Source organism: Megascapheus bottae, chromosome 18 (genome assembly GCF_031878675.1).
Source record: "Megascapheus bottae isolate mThoBot1 chromosome 18, mThoBot2.hap1, whole genome shotgun sequence".
Taxonomy (NCBI): domain Eukaryota; kingdom Metazoa; phylum Chordata; class Mammalia; order Rodentia; family Geomyidae; genus Megascapheus; species Megascapheus bottae.
Window position 1 is genome coordinate 38,825,992 of NC_143526.1, and position 22,515 is coordinate 38,848,506.

General features: G+C 58.1%; 1 protein-coding gene across 1 annotated transcript in view; it reads right to left on the reverse strand.

Moving 5' to 3' along the window:
• The window catches only part of Cdh22 (cadherin 22), a 60,145-nt gene that overhangs the window by 10,621 nt on the left and 27,009 nt on the right, over positions 1–22,515 (reverse strand). Inside the window, exons 4-9 of the mRNA XM_090352870.1 lie at positions 17,967–18,134; positions 15,950–16,143; positions 13,349–13,602; positions 8,987–9,123; positions 1,517–1,638; positions 976–1,093 (exon numbers count right to left, since the gene is read on the reverse strand). Of these exons, the coding sequence (XP_090208996.1) occupies positions 976–1,093; positions 1,517–1,638; positions 8,987–9,123; positions 13,349–13,602; positions 15,950–16,143; positions 17,967–18,134 (993 nt within the window). The remainder of the gene's footprint in view (positions 1–975; positions 1,094–1,516; positions 1,639–8,986; positions 9,124–13,348; positions 13,603–15,949; positions 16,144–17,966; positions 18,135–22,515) is intronic.

Here is a 22,515-nt window from a genome sequence, read left to right on the forward strand (position 1 = left end):
GTCTGGACCCCAAGGGCTGCTGACTGCATCTCCTCCTTGTCCTGTTTCTCATCTCTTCCAACCACACACCTCGGCTCCTACCTCAGGGCTTTTGTACTTGGTGTCCTAGACCAGTTATGAGCAAGGCTCACTTTTCATTTCCTTTAGATCTCAACTCAGTCATGGACCCCTTTCAGAGAGGCTTCCCAGCCACCCTACCAACGGAGCTTCCACTCAGACCTGGCCTTATTCTTCACTTTCATGCAACACATTTTAGCACACACCTGTGATGTGCCAGGCTTGGCTCTCGGAGTGTCGATGCTAGCCCTGAACAAAATGAACAAAACCAAAGACTCTGGTTGTTTGGTTGGTTTCTCTCTCCACTGAAGGTTGTATGAAGAGCCATTTACATCCAGGCAGGTGCTCTACCGCTGGAGCCCTGCCCCTGGCCGGGTGCCCAGGCCCCCGAGCTTCCATTATCCTCCCTCCACCAGGGTCTTGTCAATCCCAACACACTTATTTGTTTACCTTCTACCCTGCCTCATTAACATGTACACGTCAGGAGGCGGAGGCTTTGTGCTCTCTGCAATTCCTGGGCCCAGGGCAGAGCACAGCCCAGAGGCACAGAACCGTGTGTACTGCTCAGCTTAGCTCGGCTCATAATGTGCTCAGTAGATGACTGCCCTGTGGCGGAGCTGACCCTGGGACCCCTAGGCTCGGGAGCAAGCACAGCCTCCTCTAGGAGAGATGCGCCTGGAGGCTGGCCTGCAGGTCCTCTGGATGCCCTCTTGGGATTTTTGTGCCCCCTCACCCACCTATGGGAGACCCCTTCTCTGCCAACCCACCCTCCGCGTGTTCTGCGTGGCTTGGCTGCAGCCCCAGCTGGGCCCAGGCTCTGACCCTGGCCCCAGGACCCTGGCCACCTTGGGTGGGGGCCAGGGAAGGCAGGCTCCGTCCTCCATGCGCCTGCCCCCTGCTGGCTCACAGCTAACTCACCCTGGATGTCGAGCAGAGAGAAATGAGGGTTGCTGGGTGCTTCGGGCACCAGGCGGAAATAGAAGCGGTGTCCACCCTGGGGCTCATCTCTGTCCACCACGCTGATGGTCTGGATGAGCTGAGGGAGGAGGGCGGGGCAGTGAGGTTGCAGCCATCCTGGCCTGCGCTACCCTGGGCCCTGCCAGGCCTCTCATCTGTCTTGGTTGCCAGCATCCCCAGTACCCAGTGGTACTTAGATCCCAGTTGTAACTGGATCCCAGGACAGGTGTATGCACGCACACACATGCACACATGCGCGTGGGCGCACACACACACACACACACACACACGCGCACGCACACGCACACGCGCACACGCACACACATACACGCACGCACGCACACATGCACGCACACACGCACACGCACGCACACACACACGCACACGCGCACACACCCACACTTGCCCCTGGTCACCAGCACCCTCCAGCGCTACCTGCTCTCAGCAGCCCTCAGTGGTACCTGGTTTCCCGGCCCCCTCCCCCGGCCCCCGCCCAGCGTACCTGGCCTGGCTTGGCATCCTCGCACACAGCAGCCTCGTAGGGAGTGGCCAGCTCTGGGGGGTTGTCATTCACATCGAGGATCCGGATCCGCAGCAATGCCCGGGACAGCTGAGCGTGGTTGTCTGCCATGATAGCACAGGAGGAGGCTGGGGCGGAAGCTGGAGGAGCCCCTCTCTCCCCGGACTAGATGGTGTGGCACTGAGGATTTGGGGGTTGCCCGAGTTGGTATACAGCCCAGGGCTGGGCCAGGGGGCTTGGGCAGGCCATCACCATTTTCCTCAGCACCATCCCCACCGCCATAACCGTTGACTTCAGTGCCGCTGGGGGCATCTCCCCTCCCCATCTGATCCTCACCATCCCCCCCAACGCCACCTGCAGTCCCACCCACATCACCGCCCCGCCTCTGCCAATCAGCCGTGAGCATCGCGACCATCGCCACCACCCAGGGAACTGTCATGGCCACCCACACTTCCTGCCACTGTCACCACAGTCACCACCACCACCGCCCTCATCCACGTCCAGCATGCTTGCTGCCATCGGCTGGGACGAGAAGAGCAGGGCTCTGTATCCCTGGGGCCCCTCAGGGCAGCCAGGACAGGGCCCAGAGCAGTTCTCACACACTGCTGGACAAATGCGCAAACCCACGAGGATGGAGACTGAAGGAGGCTTGGGCGGCAGGCATGGCTGAGCCTTGACCCAGTGCTGGATCTCCAGCGAGGGTCCTGCCCCCTCTGAGGCCACGAGCACGGCCGTGGTGTAGTGACCAATACTACCAACCAGTGCCCAGGGGATTCCAACCCAGACCTGGTCGCTTGGAGGAGGTTTGATCCGCTCCAGTCCAGTTGCCTTCTCTGCGCCTCAGTTTTCCTGCCTGCCAAATGGGTCTAAATGTGTCGGCTTGGCACACTGGTGTCTGTAAGCCCCTCACATGGCATATGGACCACACAAATGCTCGGTGAGTGTTTGTTAGCTTACACAGACTTCCTTGCTGTGCCGTGTCTCATCCCAGCGTGGTCCATCTGAGCATGTTGGACCTTCTTCTCCTCCCCCATTCCTGGGTGCTCTCTGCCTGCCAACCTCAGCTCCCCCAGCCCCATATCCACTATGACCAGCCTACCTGCCCCTGTCCTCAGTCACGTCCCCTGGGAGAGAAAAAATCACATTTCAAGTAGTGGTGTGACACTGGGGTCGCCAGCCAGGCAGCCAGGTACTCCAGGGGGTTGGAGGAAAGTGGGCAGATCAAGAGAGGAACTAGGAAATCGAGGAGCCCTTCATTAGCTCAGGCCAGACCCCTTCTCTGGATCTCCCCTCTGCCAAGGGCCCCCTTGTCCTCCCAGCTCACGCAGATCTCAGCGTCAGTGATTAGGGCTCTCCGGGGGCGGGGCTGAGGGATTCAAGTCGTGACTGGAAATGCCCGGTGAGTGTTATTTTTAAGAGCGCACTGCCAGGGAACCTAAACAGACAGATGGGGGTGCTTTCAGGAGGGCAGGGAGGGGGAGGGCCAGGCCCACAGCCACAATCTGGTGCCTGCCTCCGGGGCTGAGGCAGCAGGAGGGTGAGGTGGGGGCTGGAGCCCTAGTCTACCCAGAAGGGGCACAGAGACAGGACAGTCACCCCCTCCCGGAGCCACCTGCCCGAGGACCTCGCTTGTCACAGCTCTGCTTGACATGTTCTAGGTCACCTCCTGTGTGCACCTGATCCTTCCAGGCTGGGAGACGTCTTCCTTCTAAGAGGCAGAGCCCTTGACCTTGGCACAGTGTTTCTCTGGCCCAGTTTGACTCACCATTCTCCAGGAAGCAATTTAAAAGTCCCAAGGTACCATGTGCCAGTGGCTGGCTGTAATTCTAGCTACTCAGGAGGCTGAGATCCGAGGTTCAAAGTTCAATGCCAGCCTGGGCAGGAAAGTCCATGAGACTCTTATCTTTGACCACTACCAGAAAACTGGAAGCAGAGCTGTGGTTCCAAGTGGTCGAGTGCTAGCTTTGAGCAAAAGAGCTCAGGGACAGCGCCAGGCCCTAACTTCAAGCCCCGTGACTTGGGGGGGGCAGTCCCAATGCCGGAGGCTTGGCCATTGGAACCAAATATGAGGAGCCGTGTCCTGGGATGAGCAGCAAGTGGTGAAGGCGGGTGGGGGTTCAGCCTCATGCTGCCTTTGGTGGGCTCCCTCAAGGCACAATAAAATAACCGCAATCACAGATTCCACATCCCTCGCCTTCTGTGTTTCTGATATAAAATAAACCCATAGGCGCATCACCCTGACAGCCCCGCAGAAGCTTCCCACCTTCTAATGCCTTTCCTCGGATCTCACACGAGCCTGGGAATAATCTGGGAAGGAGGCCCTGGCAAACCCATTCTACAGATAAAGACACTGAGCCCAGAGGGAGGGGCGGGGGCAAAGTTCAGCCCTGATACAGGGTCACCAGCCTTCTCTTTATCTGTCCTGTGGCATCGGCCACTCAAAGCCAGGCTCAGCGTGGCCTCGCCAGTGCCCCGTGCTCCTGAGCCTGGGTCCCGCCCCCACTCCCCCCTTTGGCCTTCCTTCCTCCCCTGGCATCTCAGTTCAGCTGACTGACATGCAAATTAGTTTAATTATTTCTTCTTCTAAAATAAATTATATTTTGCAGTAGCTGCAATATGTTGTGTCAGGCAAAATTACATTCAATATTTTTAAACTAATTGATGCAGCCTTGAGGAAGGGCTGACTGACAGCCCAGAGCTGAGCGGGCCTGCAGCCTTGAGTGAATCCGAAATTAAAATGAAATGGGCTTTGGCCCGTGCTTCCTCTACTGGCCAGCTCACTGTTCATCTGGGGAGGCGGCAGGTGGGACCCCGGGGCTCCAAGGGTCTGAGGAAGCTGCACAGCTCCACGTTTGCCTTGGGAAGGGGCCAAAGTTGGTGCTGGATGACTGAGTGGTGGGGCAGGACTCTTACTCTGGGCATTGAGTGGATAAGGTGGTGGTGGGGGGGGGGTCGGACTCAGGCTAAGGACAGTGCAGCAAAGAACAATGTGGCCCTTTGGCCTTAGAGGCACAGATAGGCACTGTCTCCAGACAGTGTGGGAGCAGGTCTGGAGCAGGGAGTGCCATCCTGCTGGAAGTTTGGAGATGTTTTCCACGGGGTAGGTGGCATTTCTGCCAAGAACTAACTGGGAAGTAACCAAGTGAAGGGGGTAGGGAGGAAAGATGGCTCTAAGGAGCCGATAAGTATGTGCAAAGGCCCTGGGGTGGGAGGGAAGGCTTCAGATCTCTTCCGAGGAAGATCCCAGCATCATTCACCTGGCATTTAGAACTAACTAAACAGGGAGGAGGGATGTCCCTGAACACCCATCCTGTCTCCTCAAGGAAACCTTCCTTGACTACCCTGAGCCTGGGGTACTGGGAGGAAAGCCCAAGTCTTACTGCCCATGAGGCCCCATGGACTGTCCTGCCAGGACCCCTCTTCCTCCCTCCTCTCCTCTCTCCCTGTGGGAAGGTCAGTCTCCAGTCTGCCCTCTTCCCCCTTCATGTCTGCTTGGATCTGCCCCTTGCCCTAGAGAGTCCTGGCTCTGCATCCCGCTGGACCTGCCCTGCTTCTCTCTCCTCCCCGAGAACTCCCAGTGCATAGCACTCAGTAGGCATTTCATGAGTAGATTTCACCCTTCTTTCTTGAATGGGGCGGGGTGGGGGGACCCTCTAGGGTCTCTCTGCTGAGGAGCCGTGGAGGGGAGGCTGTGACTCTCTTTTCCTGCTACAGAGAGAGAAACGCAGAGAGGGGAGGGAGAAGGGGGAAGGTGGGTGAGCAGCTGGGGGGGGTCCCCCACTTACAGCGGTGGGCAGGGGAGTAGAGACAACCCTTCCCACCACCTCCCCAGCCCCTCCTTCTGCCTGAGGGAATTGAATCACATGCGAACCCCAGGCTCTGATTAGAGCGGCCAGCTGGGCAGGAAGATTGAGTAGCCCAATTACCAGCAGCCAAGACAGGAGAGGGGGGCTGGGGGAGCAGATGGGAGGGGGCTCCCACACAGGGGACGGACGTGGAGACGGCTCCCCGCACCTCTCACGAAGGTTCGCAGCCTGTGGTCTTGCTCAGGGACTTGGCTGATCTGTTTGGCTCCCTTGGCCGTTGAGGAGGGGCAGTTATTCCCCCCAGGATGGGGATGGAATGGGGGGGTAGGAAGCATCCTGCTGTAGGGTCCCTGGTGTCAACTCCTCTGCTAAGAGCTGAGAGAAACCAGCACCCAGACTCAGCCCTCCTGCTCTTCAAGCAGCCGTCCTCTCCCTGGCTGTCTGCAGGGCCGGAAGGGAAAGAGCAGGTGGTGAGTTGCTTCCTGCCTGCCGGCTGGGAAGACCCGCTACCTGGGCTAGACCCCACCTCTGCTGTTCCCTCCCAGTCCTTCTGCTCACTGCCTGAGTGCCAGGCACGGCGCTGAAGCCTGCCACGTGTGGTTTCCACTCTGTGGGGTCTGTTGGATATTGTCCACTCAGCCCAATGTCCGGCCACTGCAAGCGTTCAATACATAGCAGCTGCTGTTATTCAAAGTTATTAGTCGTTCAGAAAGGTGGGTATCATTATCACTCTGTGTGTGTGTGTGTGTTGGTACCAGGGCTTGAACTCAGGGCCTTTAGCCCTACCTTGGCTCTTTTGTTCAAGGCTGGCACTCTTCCACTGCAGCCCTGCCTGCATGTCCTGCTTTTTGCTTGCACATTGGAGATAAGATTCTCATCAACTTTTCTGCCCCAGCTGGCTTCAAGCCGCCATCCTCAGATCTCAGCCTCCTGAATAGCCAAGATTACAGGCGTGAGCACCCGGGTCAGGCAGACTGTTTCTTCCACTGGGTGGCTACCATGGACCCGGGCTGTGTGCACACCCTGTCAGGCACAGGGTGGGGACTGCCCTGGCAGAGACTGCATTCCGGTGCTCAGGCCCACATGCCTTCACCCGCTGCAAGTGTGCTGGGTGACCTGAAGAAAAGCCTGGGTGCTGTGAGACGTAGCTGGGGTAACCGGGTTGGAGGGGGTGGTGGGGAGCTGCTAGCTATTCCGTGTCCTCTGCTGTCCTAGCTAGCTGTGGCCTCCGCAGACCAGCTGCCAGCTGCCAGCCCTGAAGACACAGTGGGCCTGGAGGCCCAGCTTCCCCACAGGGCGCTGACTTCCGTATCTCCCCACCCCCTCGTGAAGCCACCCGTCCACCCGAGGACTCAGGCACAAATTGTACTTTAGATTCAATATCGGTCATTAATATTTCATGATTACAAAACGTTAAAGGTAATGTCGGAGGAAGGGGCGCCTGCACGAGCAGCCGAGGTGACTCAGAGGGCTGGGCAGCAGGGAGCCGGCATGCTAAGTGGAGGCTTGGAGGTAATGGAGGCTGACAGGCGGCTCTGCGCCTGGCCCCACGCCTGGCCCAGGGCGGCGTCTCCCAGGCTCACGGAGCAACCTGGCTGTGTGTAAGGGTGTCCCTCTGATTCTTGCCACCTCACATTTGTTCTGCCCTGGAGCAGATGGGGTTGCGTGACCGTCTGCGCAGACCCCCTCTGTTTCTGGAAACCTCGGCAGGAGGACCAAGGGCCAGCTGTGCAGACCTGGTGGCACTGCGGCTGGGACGTGGGCTGCCTCCTGGAGTGGGGAGCTCTGAGCCTGCGTGGGCTTGCTCTGTGGTCTGGGGGCCATCACTGGCTTGCCCTGAGCCTCAGTTTCCCCATTTGTCACATGGGAGATTCATCGGGGCCTGTCCCCCAGAGATGACAAGGGGTGGAGTGGGTGGTTATTTGCCACAACCAAGGGCTGGGACCAGAGGGACAGTGGGGAGCGGCGGCTCTGGAGCCAGGCAGGACCTGGGATTTGAACCGGCGATATCCAGTGTGCTCCTGCACACACTGAGGACAGCGGCAGAAATGCCTGCCACCTCAGGTGTAAAGACCCAGCGAGCTTACCTCTCTCAAGGGCCTGCTGCAGAAACGTCTGGACACTTGCTGAGGCCAAGTGTACAGCCAAAGCCATCAGATACCAGACATTCATCGAGCAATTACTAAGGCCCCACCCCTTGGCCAGGTTCTTTCGTGTGTACTTTCGCAGAGGTTAGTAACCTGGGCACAGGGTGGGCAGGGGCTGAAAGCCCCGAGCGGGGTCTTCTCCCTGCAGAGGCTCGCTGCCTTTCCTGGGTCAGGTGTGGAGCAGAGCCTGGCGCCTGGCTGCTGGAGCAGTTCAGGGGGCAGGCGGTGCAGGCCTCCCCCGCAGGCCTCCCCCAGTCCCCCAGGCTTCCTCTGCCGCACCTTTGTTCTCCCCTTCAATCGGGAAGGAGTGGATTCAAAGGCTCCAGCAGCAGCGGCACGGCTGAGCCAGCTTTGTGTTTGCCTTTAAGCCTCAGTTGAAAGAGAGGTAGGGACTTCAGCCTGGGGACTTCCTTGGCCAGGGAAGTGGGAGGATGCTGGCGGGTGTGGAGGAGAAAGGCCAGGGCTGCGGGGTTCCTGGGGCCAGAGGAGCCCGGGCCAGCCCTGCCACAGCCAATGTGAGTGTGCCCACAGAGCCTGTGGCTCACAGACCACCCGTGCCTTGGGTAGCACTGTGGTGAGGCCTCCGTGTGTGTGTGCGCGCGCTCAGTGTTAGAGGGCAGGTAGAGGCACAGAAGACTGGCTGCTCTGCCCTCTCTCGGTGCCCCGTGAGCCCTGTGCCCTCTGCCCCTCCTCACCTCCGTGGCCTTGCTAATCTACCCCCCCATGACACCCCTCTTATAACCCCACCGTGTACACGTCCCTTTCCTCGCCCCAACAGCTGCCTGCGGCACAGGCTGCTCCAGAAACTTCTCCTGGGCCGTGCCCAGCTGCCGCTGCAGTAGTGTGAAACTCAGGCCAGCACCCCGGGAGTCACCAGGAGCCCCACTTGCTGTCTGCCCCCCCAGGTGCCCCACCCCATTCCCCCGGCCCGCCGCCCCGCCGCCATGGCCCCCCCACCTCTGAACCACAAGGACCGCACCTCTCTCTTCTCTATGATGTTTTCCTGTGTCTTACGGTCCAGTCCTTTGACACCTCCCAATGCGCCTGCCACCAGCAGGTATCCCAAAGTCAGCTACCTGTTTTTCATTTCCACTGTGGCTGTCCCAGGCTGGGCCATCTCCCCTGGCCCTGCCTGCTCCCCTCAGCTGCTGTCTACCCCCAGAGGCACCCGTCAGACAGCACCCCTCCTGCGTTCAGACCCCCCAGCGGCTGATCATTCTACCTCCCCCACCATGCTGGTCTCTTTGTAGTTCCTCTAACATGCCCAGCAGCTACCACCCCAGGACCTTTGCTTGAGCTGCTCCTCTTGCCCGGCCTGCTCTTTCCCCAGGTGGCGCAGACACTCTCACTTTCACTGAGGCCTCTGTTGATGTCTCTCCACTTCTCTCCTGCTCCCAATCTTTACTCCCTCACCCAGGGGCCTTGACAGACAGCTCAGCCATTGCCACGCCCCCGGCTCTGGCTCCACCCACCGAGGCCCCGCCCCCTGGTCCGCTCACCGGCCTCCATGGCCAGCACGGTGATGTTGTGCCAGCCGGCCGTCTCGCGGTCCAGCCCCTTGCCCGTCACGATGGCTCCGGTGTCCGCATCGATGTCGAAGATCTGGTCCAAATCCGAGTCGCGGTCAATAGCGTACCTGCGGGGGACAGGGGACACTGGTTGACTGATGCCGGTGGAGCTCAGCCCATGTCCCCAGTCCACTCAGGAAAAGCAGGAGCAGAGACCCCTTCCCCACAGGACGTTCCTCTAAGGGACTGAGCTGCAGTGCCTGCTGGGTGTCCAGGGCCGACTGTCAACCCTTCTGAGCCTCAGTGTCCCCAGCTGGGCAGTAGGCTAATAATTATTTGTGCCCAGAGGTGGTGAAGGCCAGGAGCAACTGGCACTGATGTTCTCTTCATAGCTTTCCCAGGCAACTGTGGAGCCCAGCCCGATTTTTGAGAGGGGGACTGGAGAGGGGGTTGGGGGGCAGAAGTAGAAGAGGTGGGTGAGAATTATGCCAGGAAAGGTTAATGCAAGAGAGCTGTGTGCCAGGACAAACAGGCCCAGGATTCAGGAGCTGGATGGGTCCGGGGGGGAGGAGAAGGGGCAGAGGTGGGGGTGGGAATTCTCTTGGAAGTCAGGTAGAGACGCCCAGACCGGGGTCACAGGCAGAGAATGCCCTGGGGAGGAGTCTGGAGCCTGCAACTCCCCTGGTCTGCCCAGCACGCGTGAGCTAATCTGTGGCTTTTCAGTTGCTGAGTGAAAAAGCCCTTTGTTCCGCCTTCTTCTCAGGCCTTTGTGCAGAAGCTCCAGGCCTGAAAGGCCCTTGTCCAACACATGTCTCAGGCGGCGGAGGCCCAGAGAGGCTCTGCCAGCAGCAGCCGCCACTTCCCTGGCAGATAACACAGGCGGGGTGCAGCCTGGCTGCAGCACAAACAAAGGTCCCCGAAAGGCAGGCAAAGGCGCTTTGTATATCCAAGACAAAGGAGGGGTGTAGAGGGAGGCAGGGAAAAGGCTGAAACCAGTCCCTCCCGTAGGCTTATGGAGAGACCCTTCTCCCCAAATCCAGAGGTGGAAACCCTGCCCACCTTTAAGATGACACTTCAGTGAGGCCTTGGCTGCATAGCCAGATCTTTCTGGGCCTCAGTTTCCCCATCTCTTCAGCGGGAGTTAGAACTTCCTGACACAGGCTACCTATGTGTCCTGAGACACATAGAAAGAGGGAGGGTGGAGCTACAGGACACCCCTCCCCTTTCCCCATGCACTGCAGGGGTTGGGGGGATTGAAGGCACCTGAGCCGGGTGGGCCTGAGGACCTGTCTCCTGAATCTCATTGGTCTTCCTGCCCTCAAGCGCTAAGCACAGGGCCTTCCACTGGGGCTGTCATGAATCTGGGAGGCTCATCCCAAGACGCTGATTCTCCTGCTCACAGTGCACGGGTGTAGGTTGCAATGCCCATCCCCTCCTGCGCACGAATAGTGATGCATCTCTGGTTGGCATCCTGGAAGCTGAGACACCCACGCCCTTGGCACGCTGAGCCTCCCATAGGGCACTGGGGATGCCACACAGGCTGCGTGACGCAGGAAGGGATGACATGGGAAGCCTGGTGGGTTCTGGGCCAGCGCTCTGTTTGGCAAATGCCTGGCCCAGGGTACAGCGTGTCCAGGGAGGGACGGGAGGGGGGCTTTTTATTTGCACAAAGGTGCCATGTGGGCTACTGCTGGACTTGCACAGGGTTTCCCAGCAACTGCTCCAGAATTGGAATCCATGCCCAAATCTGGGGCTCTATATGCAGCGTTCTAACTTGTTGAACTCTACAAAGCCTCAAGGCAAGGAGAACCTCAGGTTCCCTTTGCCCCCATCCCGCTCCCCAATCCCTAGCCCTGAGCAGATGTTGGGGTCCAAAGAAGGCAGAAGGAGACGGTGTTGGTGAGCAGGAAGGAATCTTGCAGACCCCTCCTGATAGTACAGGTGGAGGGCGGGAAGGCAGCCTGGGAGGATAGAAACTGCTGCCTTGTGCTACCCCCCCCCCCAGCTTTTCTCATTTATGCTCTCTTGGAAGAGAAGGCAGAGGCTGGAACCTAAGTGGAGGCAGCTGTTCCCAAGGCCATGTGGTTGGGCCCGCAGGGATGCTATTAAGCAGCTAAAGACTTGAGCTGCGGGTCACTAGGGCTGGCTGGCTGAACCCAGGTGTTTCTGTTCCAGCTCAGGGAGCCAGTGAGAGAGTGGGAGGGAGGGAGGGAGAGAGGGGTGGAAGCTGACAAAGGGCTCAGCGTAGGGCAAGGACTGGGGCCTGGCTGGCACGAGGAGCCTGTGTACCCCAGAGGCCGGCACACACCACACACACACACACACACACACACACACACACACACACACACACAACTGTGTGTCTGTTCTGTATTGTGGGTGGGAGGTGCATTGTGTGTGTGTAGGGGGTGCACATATGTTTGTGGCATGCAGTTTGGACGACAGAAGCGCAGGAGGCAGCCATTCTGCTCAGGGTCTGAGCCAGATCCACAAGGCCCCCAGAGAGTTCACTTTCAGCCCTTGAGCCTTAGCTTCCCTCACGCACAGTGGGAGGTGAACGTGTCTAAGGGGCTCAGCAAAATGACTTCAGGGGTGTCACCTAGTGTCCTCTCTGTGACAAAGAAATAGGGCACACGGGAGTCCCCAGGCAGTGAGCATGGGTCTGAACAGAGCCTGAGGACTAGCAGGCCAGGAGATAGCTGTGGGACCGAGGCTCTGCTTTGACTGTGTCTTCCTGTGACCCAAAAGGCAGCGGAGGGAAAGAGATGGGTGCGGGTGGCAGGTACAGTGAGAGACTGTGGGTCTGCACAAGCCAGTGTGCCAGTGTGCCAGTGTGCAAAGCGGGGGCTGGAGTGGGGGATGGGAAGCGCAGATCCATCCACCCAGCTTGCAGCCTGGCTGTGTGACCTTGAGTAAGTCATCTAGTTTTTCCGTTCTTCAGCTTCCTCTTCCTAAACTCACTCAAGGAACACACTCAAAATCTCCCCCGAACTGGGTGGCAGGGAGGTGCGGTGGCTCATGCCTGTAATCCTAGCCACTGAGGAGGCTGAGGTCTGAGGACTGCGCTTCAAAATCAACATGAAAAGCCTTCTGTGAGATTCTTATCCCCAGTCAAACACCAGGAAAAAACAGGAGTGGCGCTGTGACTTCTAGGGGTAGAGCCTTGAGCAAAAAAGCTTTTAACGGGGCCTGGGAGTTTGACCTAGTGGTGGAGTGCTTGCCTAGCATGCACAAAGACTCGGGTTCGATTCCTCGGTACCACATACATAGAAAAAAGCCAGAAGCGTTGCTGTGGCTCAAGTGGTAGAGCTCTAGCCTTGAGAAAATCCAAGGACAGTGCTCAGGCCCTGAGCCCAAGCCTAGGACTGGCAAAAATAAATAAATAAATAAATAAAAAGCTTTTAACCATTTGCTGACCGTATCTCTGCAGGAGGAAAGAGCAAAAGGCAAACTCTAGTCTTACCATCTGTTCCCTTCTCTCAATGACCTTAGAATGAGAAGCAGGGGTAGCAACAGTACCTGAAGGCCCTTCTCTGTCACATGCGGCTTTTCTCTGGCCTCCGGCTTGCACTCCTGTACCCCACAATCTGGGAGCTCCACCTCACCCACCCCCAGCTCTGTCTTGGCATGAATCATCTCCTGCCCCCCCCCGACCCCCCCCCCCGGGCCTGGCTCAGTGCTATGCCAAAGAGAGGAAGCTGGGTAAATGTTTGTGTTGTTAAACCGGACCTGTTTTGAGCTCCTGGCAGCAGGCGCCTCCACATCTGAGGAGCCCCAGGGAAGGGGCCGGCACAGGGAGATGAAAGCAGGTTTCAAAGTTGGTCCCTTCCGCTCAGATGAAAGCAGGAGGGGAGGGGAGGTGGCAGCGGTGTGTGGACCAGCAGCAGAAGTGAGCTGTGCAGGTAGTGGACTGAGTCCAGCCTCTTTCCCTCCCCCTCCCCCCTCTCCAGTGTTCTTGACTCCCTGGGGACACTGCAGAAGCCACTCCTTCTGGGCCACAAGGGAAGGCCTGGGGAGGCCAGCCTGATGAACCACGGGTGGTTATGACATCTTCATGTCTCACCACCTGGGGCTGCCCAGTCAGGTTGCCCAGGCTTGGCCCTGGACAATTCTGAGACTAAGGGCTCAGACAGACCGTGGTGAGTTATGTCCAGCAATTGTCCAATTTGACCTCCAGTTAACTTCTCCATAGAATAGAGTTTGCTAAGTGCCCATGGGGCTGTGGGGGAGAGGGAGAGGGAGCTGGGGGCCCCGGAGGGCTGGCCTTCCCCTCCTCCCCCCGCCCGGTCCCCTCTGCCCGCCCTCTGTCAGCCGTGGGCAGCAGCAGGCGTGGGGCACGGGCGGGGGTCTCACCGGACGGGCCGGTTGGCGACGTCGGGGTCCCGCGCTGTCACTACGCCGACCAGGGAGCCCACCTGCGCGTCCTCCTGCACCTCCAGGAGGCGGGAGGGCGGCCGGAACTCGGGGGGCTCGTCCACATCCGTCACGGCCACACGCACGATCGCCTGGTCTCGGAAGGTGCCCAGGTCTGCGAAGCGCGGGTCCACGAACTTGTTGAGGGCCTCCAGCACCACGGTGTGCACGGGCTGCGACTCGAAGTCCAGGCGCTGTGGGCACAGGGTGGTCAGGGCCTGGCCTGCAGCTCCCCTGCACGTCTCACCCAGAGGAAGGGTCCCAGGCTGGGCAGGGCTGTCCCCAGCTCGTGGCTGGCGTCATGGGAGCCATCACCAAGGGCCTGATCTCCCAGACCTAGCTACAGAGGAGAAACTGAGGCTCCAAGGTGCCCAGTCACTCAGATGCTCCTGGCCAGCACTGAAATAGTTCACTCTTTTTGGTTTTGGTCGGTCGTCAGATGTGAACTCAGGGCCTGGGCGCTGTCCCTGAGCATTTCTGCTCAAGGCAAGCACTCTACTGCTTGGAGCCACAGTGCCACTTCTGAGTTTTCTGGTGATGAGGGTCTCATAGTCTTTCCTGCCCCAGGCTGGCTTTGAACTGTGATCCTCAGATCTCAGCTTCCTGAGCGGCTAGGACCATGGGCATGAGCCACCAGCACCTTGCTTTTTCAGTATGTGCTAGAAACTCAGCTCCATACCATGCTATTACTACATGCCATTATTACTATTATTATTATCAATAATGAAGGAGACTCAGAAACCTGTTATACGATGTCATTGAGTCGTTTATCACTAGCAGAGCTGGGAACGGAACCCGGGCAGTGTGGCTCTCAAGCCCAGGAGATGACAAGCTGATGGGGTCTGCAGCTTCCCACACCTGGGCTCCAGTCCCAGCTCTGTAGCCGCCTGGCTGCAATGGCTCTTCTCTGGAGACTCATGAGCCATGTGTGGAGTCTCCGGAGAGGCGCTGTGTGCATGCTGAGCTGCACTAATGGGTGACCCTCTGATGGATGAATGTTTGCCTGGGCACTGGTCCCCGCCTTCTGAATATCTGTCTTCCAGCTGCAAGAAATGCGATGCGGCACCGCTGACGCCTGTCCCCCCTCCCCCTCCCCAAGCTGGGTAGCATTTGATCAATCAGGGATCCCATCCTGGAGACACTCGGGCAGGTGCCAGCCCTGTGGTCAGGGTCTCCCTCCCGCTTCCCCTCTCCCAGGCTGCCCTCCCTGCCACCTCTTCCCTCTTCCTGTTGCCTGGGAAATCAGGAGGCAGGGAGTCAGGCGCGGGCCCAGCCTGCGAGTGAGTGATGGCCCCTGGAGCAGTGCATCGATCAAGGGGACCAAGCTGACTCCACAGACACCCCAGGCGCCTGCTAGAGCAGCAAAGCTGGCGAGCTGACAAGGAGGAGCAGTCTGGGGATAAGAACCATGCTGGAATCCCCATGCCATGATGGGCCTAACCCCGCCCCCCCCACACACTGTGCTGGGATGCTGGGCCCAAATTCTCCATCCGTGCACGGTAAGAACGCGTGGAGATCAAAAGACTGGAAACTCTTCTGGGTGTGGTGGCCATGCCTGTAATCTCAGCACTGAGATTACGCTGGCTTCCATCCCTCCTGGACTCTGCTTAGTTAGAGGGCAGTCTTGGGCATGTGGCTAAATTTCTTGAGGCCTCAGTTTCTCTTGAACACGATGGCCAGTGAAAGCAGTGCCCAGGGCTGATGTGGGGGTTGGGACTGTCTGGCACAAGGCTAGTGATTTGGGAGAAGAATTAGCAACCACAGCAGCTGGGGTCTGGGAGCTTGAGGGGCCGGGAGAGGAAGGGGAGGGGGCAGAGTCTCCTCAGGCCCTGACCGCAGAATGTTACGGAGAAGACTCCATTGAAGGGCAAGAGCAGCCAAGCAGGGGCAGGCATGGCCTTTAGGCCGGACCATGTGTGGGCTTGGAAAGGGAGGTACAGTTCTCTGCTGGGCAGTGGGCTTGCCCAGGCCTTGACTAGCCACGTCCTGGAAGATGGGTTTTGCTTCTCTCTGTGACCTCTGTCCTTGCCCACTGGGATCAAGGACAGTTTAGCTTCTGGTTCCCCTACCAACCAGTGGGCCAGGAAGGTCGTCAGACTCCAGAAGGAAAGAGATTTGGAGACACCAGTCTAGGTTCAAAGCTTAGCTCTGTCCCTTGTAGGGGTGACCTGGGGCAGGCCCTTTACCTTTTTCTCTCATAAAAAGGAGAGCAGGGACCTCTGTTTCAGAAGGAGGCACAGGATTCAAGGAGGTCACGAGTGCAGAGGGTCTGGAATGGGGTTGGAGTAGCTCAGTTGTGTGTGTAAGAAGGCGAATTCGCCTCTGGATTGAATCTCGTCTCTGACATGTAGCTGTGTAACCTCAAATGAGTCCCTTGACCTCTCTGTGCCTCATATCCTCATTCATGTACTGGGAATGACATAGTGCTTTCCCAGGCTGGTCCTGGATCTTGAGACTGAACCCCTGGGTGCAGAGAGTGGGTACCTGGGACCCCCTAGAGGCCTCCCTGGTCCTGCTCCCCCCCCCCCAGGCAGCTACTACCTTGTGCACTAGGAGGACGGCTTCCTGCGTGTCGCTGTCCGTGGTGACCTTGAACGCATCCCCTCCGCTGCCACTCTCCTCCTTCAGGTGGTAGGTCATGTCTGTGTTCTCACCCACGTCCGAGTCCTCGGCCTTCACGCGTCCCACGGCTGTGCCCACGGGAGCAGACTCCTGGATGCTGAACTGGTACATCTCTGTGGGGACACGTGGGGGACACGCCACGGGCAGAGGTGGAGCGGCCCCATCGGGGTCTGCCGGTGCAGGGGCAGGGAGGGAGGCGGCATGTGCTCGGGGTCTCCTGCACTGGCTGGGCAGGGGCTAGAGGGGTGGCAGGTCCTTTAGAGAAGGCCTTGCCCACTGATTGGGGCCTCCGTTTCCCCATCTGGCTCTGGAGGCAGCTGGAGCGTTGTGACCCCGTACCTCAGTTTCCCCATCTGAAGAGTGGGAGCAATCACAGCTGGGCAGAGCGTTGCCGTGGCAACCCACACAACAGGCGCTGCTTGTGAGATGCTCAGAGGGGACTGCAGTGAACCAGCCAGGCTGCCTGGCCCTCCCCCTGCCCTCCCCCTGCCCTGCCCCCACCCACGAGGATACTGATGCTGCATGCCCCGCCCCTCCAGCATCCCCAGATGGGAACCAAGTCCCAGCTGTCACCCCAACAGGAAGCACGACACACAGTGCGTCTGTGCAGTGCAGGTAGGTGCTAGGCACAAGTGGTAGAGAGCTAAACTTGAGAAAGTCCAAGGACAGTGCCCAGGCCTTGAGTTCAAGCCTCAGAACAGACACAGAGAGAGGCGGGGGGAAGGGAGAGAGAGGAGGGAAAAAGGGATGGAGGGGAGAAACGAAAAATCAGAAGGAGGGAAGGGAAGGAAGAAAAGGAAAAGGAAGGGAAGGAGGGGGAAGCCCTTGCTCTCTGTCCCTGCCTGTCTCTGTTGAGCGTCTGGCTGAGCGTCTCTCGGGACAATTCCCAGCAGCCAGTTTTAGATGGATGGGACGGGTGGGGAGGAGGCCAGGGTCTCTGCACCCAGGGCGGCAGCGTCTTGGAGGCCTGTTCTGTCTGGCTGAGGTGCTGAGCTGGGCTGCTGCTGTGTGCTCAGCTAGGGGATTGGATTTCCTTATCTCGTGGGGGTCAGTCCCCTGTGGCGGGGTCCTAATGGGAGAGCAGCCGACCTCAAGTAATGAGACTCCTGATAGGGATCTGCCAGCTCCCAGCAGCGGCAGCGTTTACTCTCTGCCAGCTTCCGCCTTCCCTTCAGCTGGGCCTATGAGGCCTTGAAAGGCCTGGGAGGCAGGGCCAGGCCAGCGCAGCCTCCCTGTGCCATGAGAGGCAGGGATGGGGACATCTTCTAATTCGGAAGGACAGGCTCTTGCCCCCAGACTCAGAGGAAAAGGGAGAGACACTCGTCCCCAGACTCAGTTTCCCCAGGATGAAACACTAGTGACCTTTTGCCTGGGGGTGGCCGCTGCTGCTCCATCCACATCCCGAGGACCCCGCCCCCAGCACCTGTGCATTCAAGAGCCAGTGAGAGGTGGGGTGGAAGGACAGACATGCGCAGAGGGCTCCCCTCTGCAGGGAGCAGGGAAGAGGAGCAGGGGGCTGTCCTAGGAGGTCTGGAAAGTCAGCCCGAGCCCGGCTCCCGTGGCTACTCAGGAGGCCGAGATCCGAGGATCACAATTGGAAGCCAGCCCAGGCAGCAAGCTGTGGCTTGAGTGGTACAGTGCCAGCCTTGAGTGGAAAAGGCAAGTGACAAAGTGCCAGGCTCTGGGTTCAAGCCTCAGTCCTTGCACACGCCGATGCATACACACACACACACACACACACACACACACACACACACACACACACACGAGCCCAAGCTGGGGCCTCCTGTGAGGGGTTCATGGGTGGAGGGCAGACAGGGGTCCTGGGATGGGTCGGCAGGTGGGTGGAGATGCAGGCGGCCCCCACTAGATGGGAAGCGTGGGGTGGGGACAGGCGTGCAGGGGCCCAGGGCTACTTTACCCAGGCCTCACTCACTCTGCGGGAAGCGGGGTGGGTTGTCATTGACGTCAGTGACCACAATGGTGACGGTGGTGGAGCCCGAGAGGCCGCCCAGCTGGCCCGCCATGTCTGTGGCCTGGATCACCACCTCGTAGCGCTCCTGGCTCTCGCGGTCCAGGTCCGGCACTGCGGTCCGGATCACGCCTGCGAGCGAGTGGGGAGAGCCGGGCTGAGGCAGGCAGAACTGCAGCTAAGGGGCTGCTTGGAGTTCAGGGGACCACTGCACACCACCCGCTCAGACTGTACACCTCTCCACAGAGCCAGACCCACACCCAACACATACACACATACCCCCAGACATCCTCGCACATGCAACACAAACACAAAGCAACGGATTGTTCTGTTCCTAAGACGAGGTCTGTGTAGCCAGGCGCCCGTGGCTCATGCATGTAATCCTACCTACTCAGGAGGTTGAGATGGGAGGATCATGGTTCAAAGCCAGCCTGGGCAGGAAAGTCTGTGAGACTCTCCAATTAACCACCAGAAAACCAGAAGTGGTACTGTGACTCAAAGTGGTACGAGTGCTAGCCTTGAGCAGAAGAGCTCAGACACAGTGCCCAGTCCCTGAGTTCAAGTCCCATGACTGACAAAATAAAGACACTCGTGGACTGGAACTTGACACTGTGCAACCCACTTGGGGACTGGTCTCACTTTAGGGCCTCTGTTTCCCCACTTCACCATCCTCTATCTGATTCTGTCAGTAACTCAGCTCAGAGCCAGCACAGGGCAGTGATGGGGTGGGTGTTACCAAAGGGAAAAGATCTGAGCTACCCCAGGTATGTCACATGGTCTCACTCCCCCGCACATCAGGTCCACGGATGGGTGGACCACGTGGAAGAATGCACACAAAGGCACGCACGCATATACCCCTTATTCACATGCATCCTCTCCACAGATCACCAGTGGAAGAGTCTACATTCTTTTCTGTCCAGGCACCAGTGATATGCTGGGCAGACAATCCCCAAGCCACTCTGGAGTAGGGGACAGCTGCAGAAGTTAGAGGCCCCTGCAGGGAGGGAAGGCCAGGCTTCTTGTCCCTCTGCCAAGGGAACAGACTCAGATGGTGGAGGGGGTTGATGAGGCGTTCAGAGCTTCTGCCTCCACCCCTGCAATCTGCCCTGCTCAGGTGGTGTGGCAGGCAGTGCAGAGGGCCTGGGCGCCAGGTGAAGTCACACACCAGCAGACCTGTGATGTGCCCCATAAAGCCTGGGCTCTGAAGCCTGATGTCCCCAGCCTGTCCCCAGATCCAATAAAGGCAGCAGACCAGGAGGAATGGCTCTGTGGAGGGCGTGTGTGTGTGTGTGTGTGTGTGTGTGTGTGTGTGTGGAGAGAAATACAAGAAGAAATAAAGCCAGAGAGAAATACAGAAGAGGCAGGAAGAGAGACACCAACATGGAAAGAGATTTGAAGAGAAAGAGAGAGGGAGGGAGGGAGGCGCACAGTCCAGCAGGCACCCAGATGACTTGAGGAGTGCAGGGGTGAGGAGGGCATGTGGCAGTGTCACAGGCTGAAGGGCAGGGCCCCTGCATGCAAGGCAGGGCCAGAAGCAGATGTTAGTTGGGCCCTTCCTGTGTACTGTTGTGTGGGTGAAGTAGAAGCCGCTGCGCTGTGGTCTGGGCCACCAGAAGCCCTCAGTGGGGGTCAGAGCAAGGCTCTGCCTTACAGGAGAAAAGCACGGCACTCTGCCCCGGCCCTTCCAGCTCCAGAGGGTCTGGGGACGCCACACCCTCCTCTGGTGGGAAGTAGACATGCCAGCTCTGGGTATCAGAGAGGTGGGGCTCGAGGGCTCAAGTCCATTCTGCTCGTGGACCCTAACCCGGGTCACACCTCGCGGTGGGCTGCTATGGTGATCTCTTCAGCCAGCCACAGGTCCAGCGGCGGCAACCTCGGAGCATCGCCTTCCACTCAACTGGACCTGGGAAGTGACTTGCTCAGGCCAAGCGGACATCAATCAGCAATGCCCAAAGCAAAGGCTGGACAAGCCCTCGTGTCCCGGGGATGGGTTGTTACGAATCCTGAGACCCCCTGGGCAGTGACGAGCCCTAGGAGAGGCCACACAGAGGCAGGCCTGGTCATGCCAGTGTCTCTTGGATGAATCAGCATCACCCAAGCGAACCCCACAGAATTACTGCCCAGCCAAGCTCAGGGCATTGTCGCCATGAAGAGACTGTGGTGGCCCTAGCCACTACATTTGCACTGGTTTGATATGTAGCCATCGAGCATAGAAATCCAGTTGGCCAAGCTGTTGCATTCCTGGTTCTATCTGGGCTCACTCGTGCGGCTGCATTTAACTAGAGAATCAAGGGGCCTGGAAGGTCCAAGATGGCCTCTTCCACATGTCTGGCAGTGGGCCTCTTGCATCGCTCATAGGCTGGCCTTACTACACGCAAACCTCAGGACTATGTTCTAGGAGAGCACAAGTGAAAGCTGCCAGGCCCTTTAAGGCCTAATCTCAAATTTGCAGAACAATATTCTGCCACATTCTACTGGCCAGAACAAACTACAATCCAGCCCAGATTCAAGAGAGGGGAAGAAACAGCCCTCTCCCCACTCTCTCTGCTGGTCCCAGGGCTTGAATTCATGGGCTGGATGCTGTCCCTGAGCCTCTTTGTACTCAAAGCTAGTTCTCTACCATTTACGCCACAATACCACTTTTATTGAGTAGAAGCCGGGCTGGCTTTGAACTATGATCCTCAGATCTCAGCCTCCTGAGTAGCTAGGAGTACAGGTGTGAGCCACCAGCCCCCAGGTAACACCACCTCTTTCTGAGAAAGGCAAAGCCATGCCACAGTTGACTCTGCATCTTGAGTCTACTTGCTCTGATTCAACCAACTACAACTGCAGACTGCAAACATTCGGGAAAAACACGGAGGGTGTGGCTCAAGGGGTGGTGGTAAAGTGCTCTCTGAGAAGCACAAGGCCCTGACCAAAAAAAAAAAAAAAAAAGAGAGAGGAAAAAAAAGCATGTGAACAGAGCACGTACAGATTTCTTTCCTTGTCGTGATTCCCTGAAAGATAGAGTGTAACAACTATTTACGTAGCATTTACTTTATACTAGATATTACAAGTAGTCTGAAAATGACTTAACGTAGATGAGAGGATGTGTGTAATTAGGTGTAAATACACTGCTTTATCTACGAGGCCTGGGCACCCACGATTTCTCTGACTGCGGGAGTCTTGGAAACGGCCTCCACAGGTAGCCAAGGACAGTGGAGGCAAAGGCTGTCACGGGGGCACAAAATGGGTGGCCCATTCTCCCTTGTGTCCCCTTCCTCATTCTGTTGCCTGGAGCCAGAAAAACATACTAGACACTACTGCACCCCAGGTTGCGGGGGTTGGAGAACAGTTTCATAGCCTTGTTCTTCAACAGCTGCAAATTCATTCGTGCATGCATGCGTGCATTCATTCATTGGGCACAGAGGGCCTCTGATGTTTCAAGGATGCAAAGAATCACGCGCAAGCCGGGGGGAAAGTCAGGCAGACACAGGTTCCTTATCTTCTCCCCTCTGTTTCCGTGCCACGTCACCGTGGGCAGGGCCTAGAGTCTTCCTGAGCCTCTGTTTCCCGTTCTCTAGAGTGGGGTGACCCACTGGAGGGGGTACTGAGGGGTTTAGACGAGGCAAAGTGTCTTAGAGATGCCTTGCTGACCCCCTTTCCTCAAGCCCTGGGTTGCACATCCTCATAAACCCATCAACAAGTCCCACTGTCAGGGGGGGGCTGGGGACAGACAGCAACTCTGTTCTTGTTCCTCAGATGATCTAAAGAGCCTGGCACAAAGTACCCACATGGCATTGGGACTGTCTGATTGGCATGGTACAGTAGCTTATATGTTTCTGGCCTCTCTGTGAGAACACAGCCCATGTGAGGACAGGGGCCAAGTCCAGTGCATCACCTTCACCTCAGGTGCCAAGTTTTGAGCACCAAGCAAGTACTCAAAACAATGGCAGTTTCCTCCTCTCCTTCTCGAGTGGATGTCTCTGACCCCGGGGAGAGTTTTCAGCAGAGATCTTGACATCTCCCCATCTTTCTGTGGCTGCTGGGGTGGTGGTAGGCCAGGCCTGCTCATTACTACCTGGCCCTGACCCCCTGCAGCTTTGGCTTCACCCACTGCCCCACTGTTATCCTTGTTGTCTACCTTTGAATGCCACAGGAGGGGCCCTGGAGCCCGTGTGACACCTCATTAGGCAGCAAATGCCATCCCCATGGCCCCTGGGGGGGGGTTGCTGGCAGGCCTGGCCTTTAAAACACCAGAGTTAATTCCTCCTCTGGCACTGGTGTCCCACGGCTGCCTGCCCCCTCCCTTCCTCACGCCTTCCTCCACGCGGCTCGGCTCCCTGCTCTCTGCACAGTGAGAACAGACTGTACCTCTAGCAGTTGCTAAATATAGACCTGCAGCAGCGGAATATTCCTAGCCTGGGAATGGAGCCGGAGCTGGGAAGGGTACAGGGTGGCGAGGGCGAGGGGAGGAAAAACCTGCCACTTCCTGGGAAATGTGAAGGATCCTTTTTCTCCCAGAAGTTGAGGC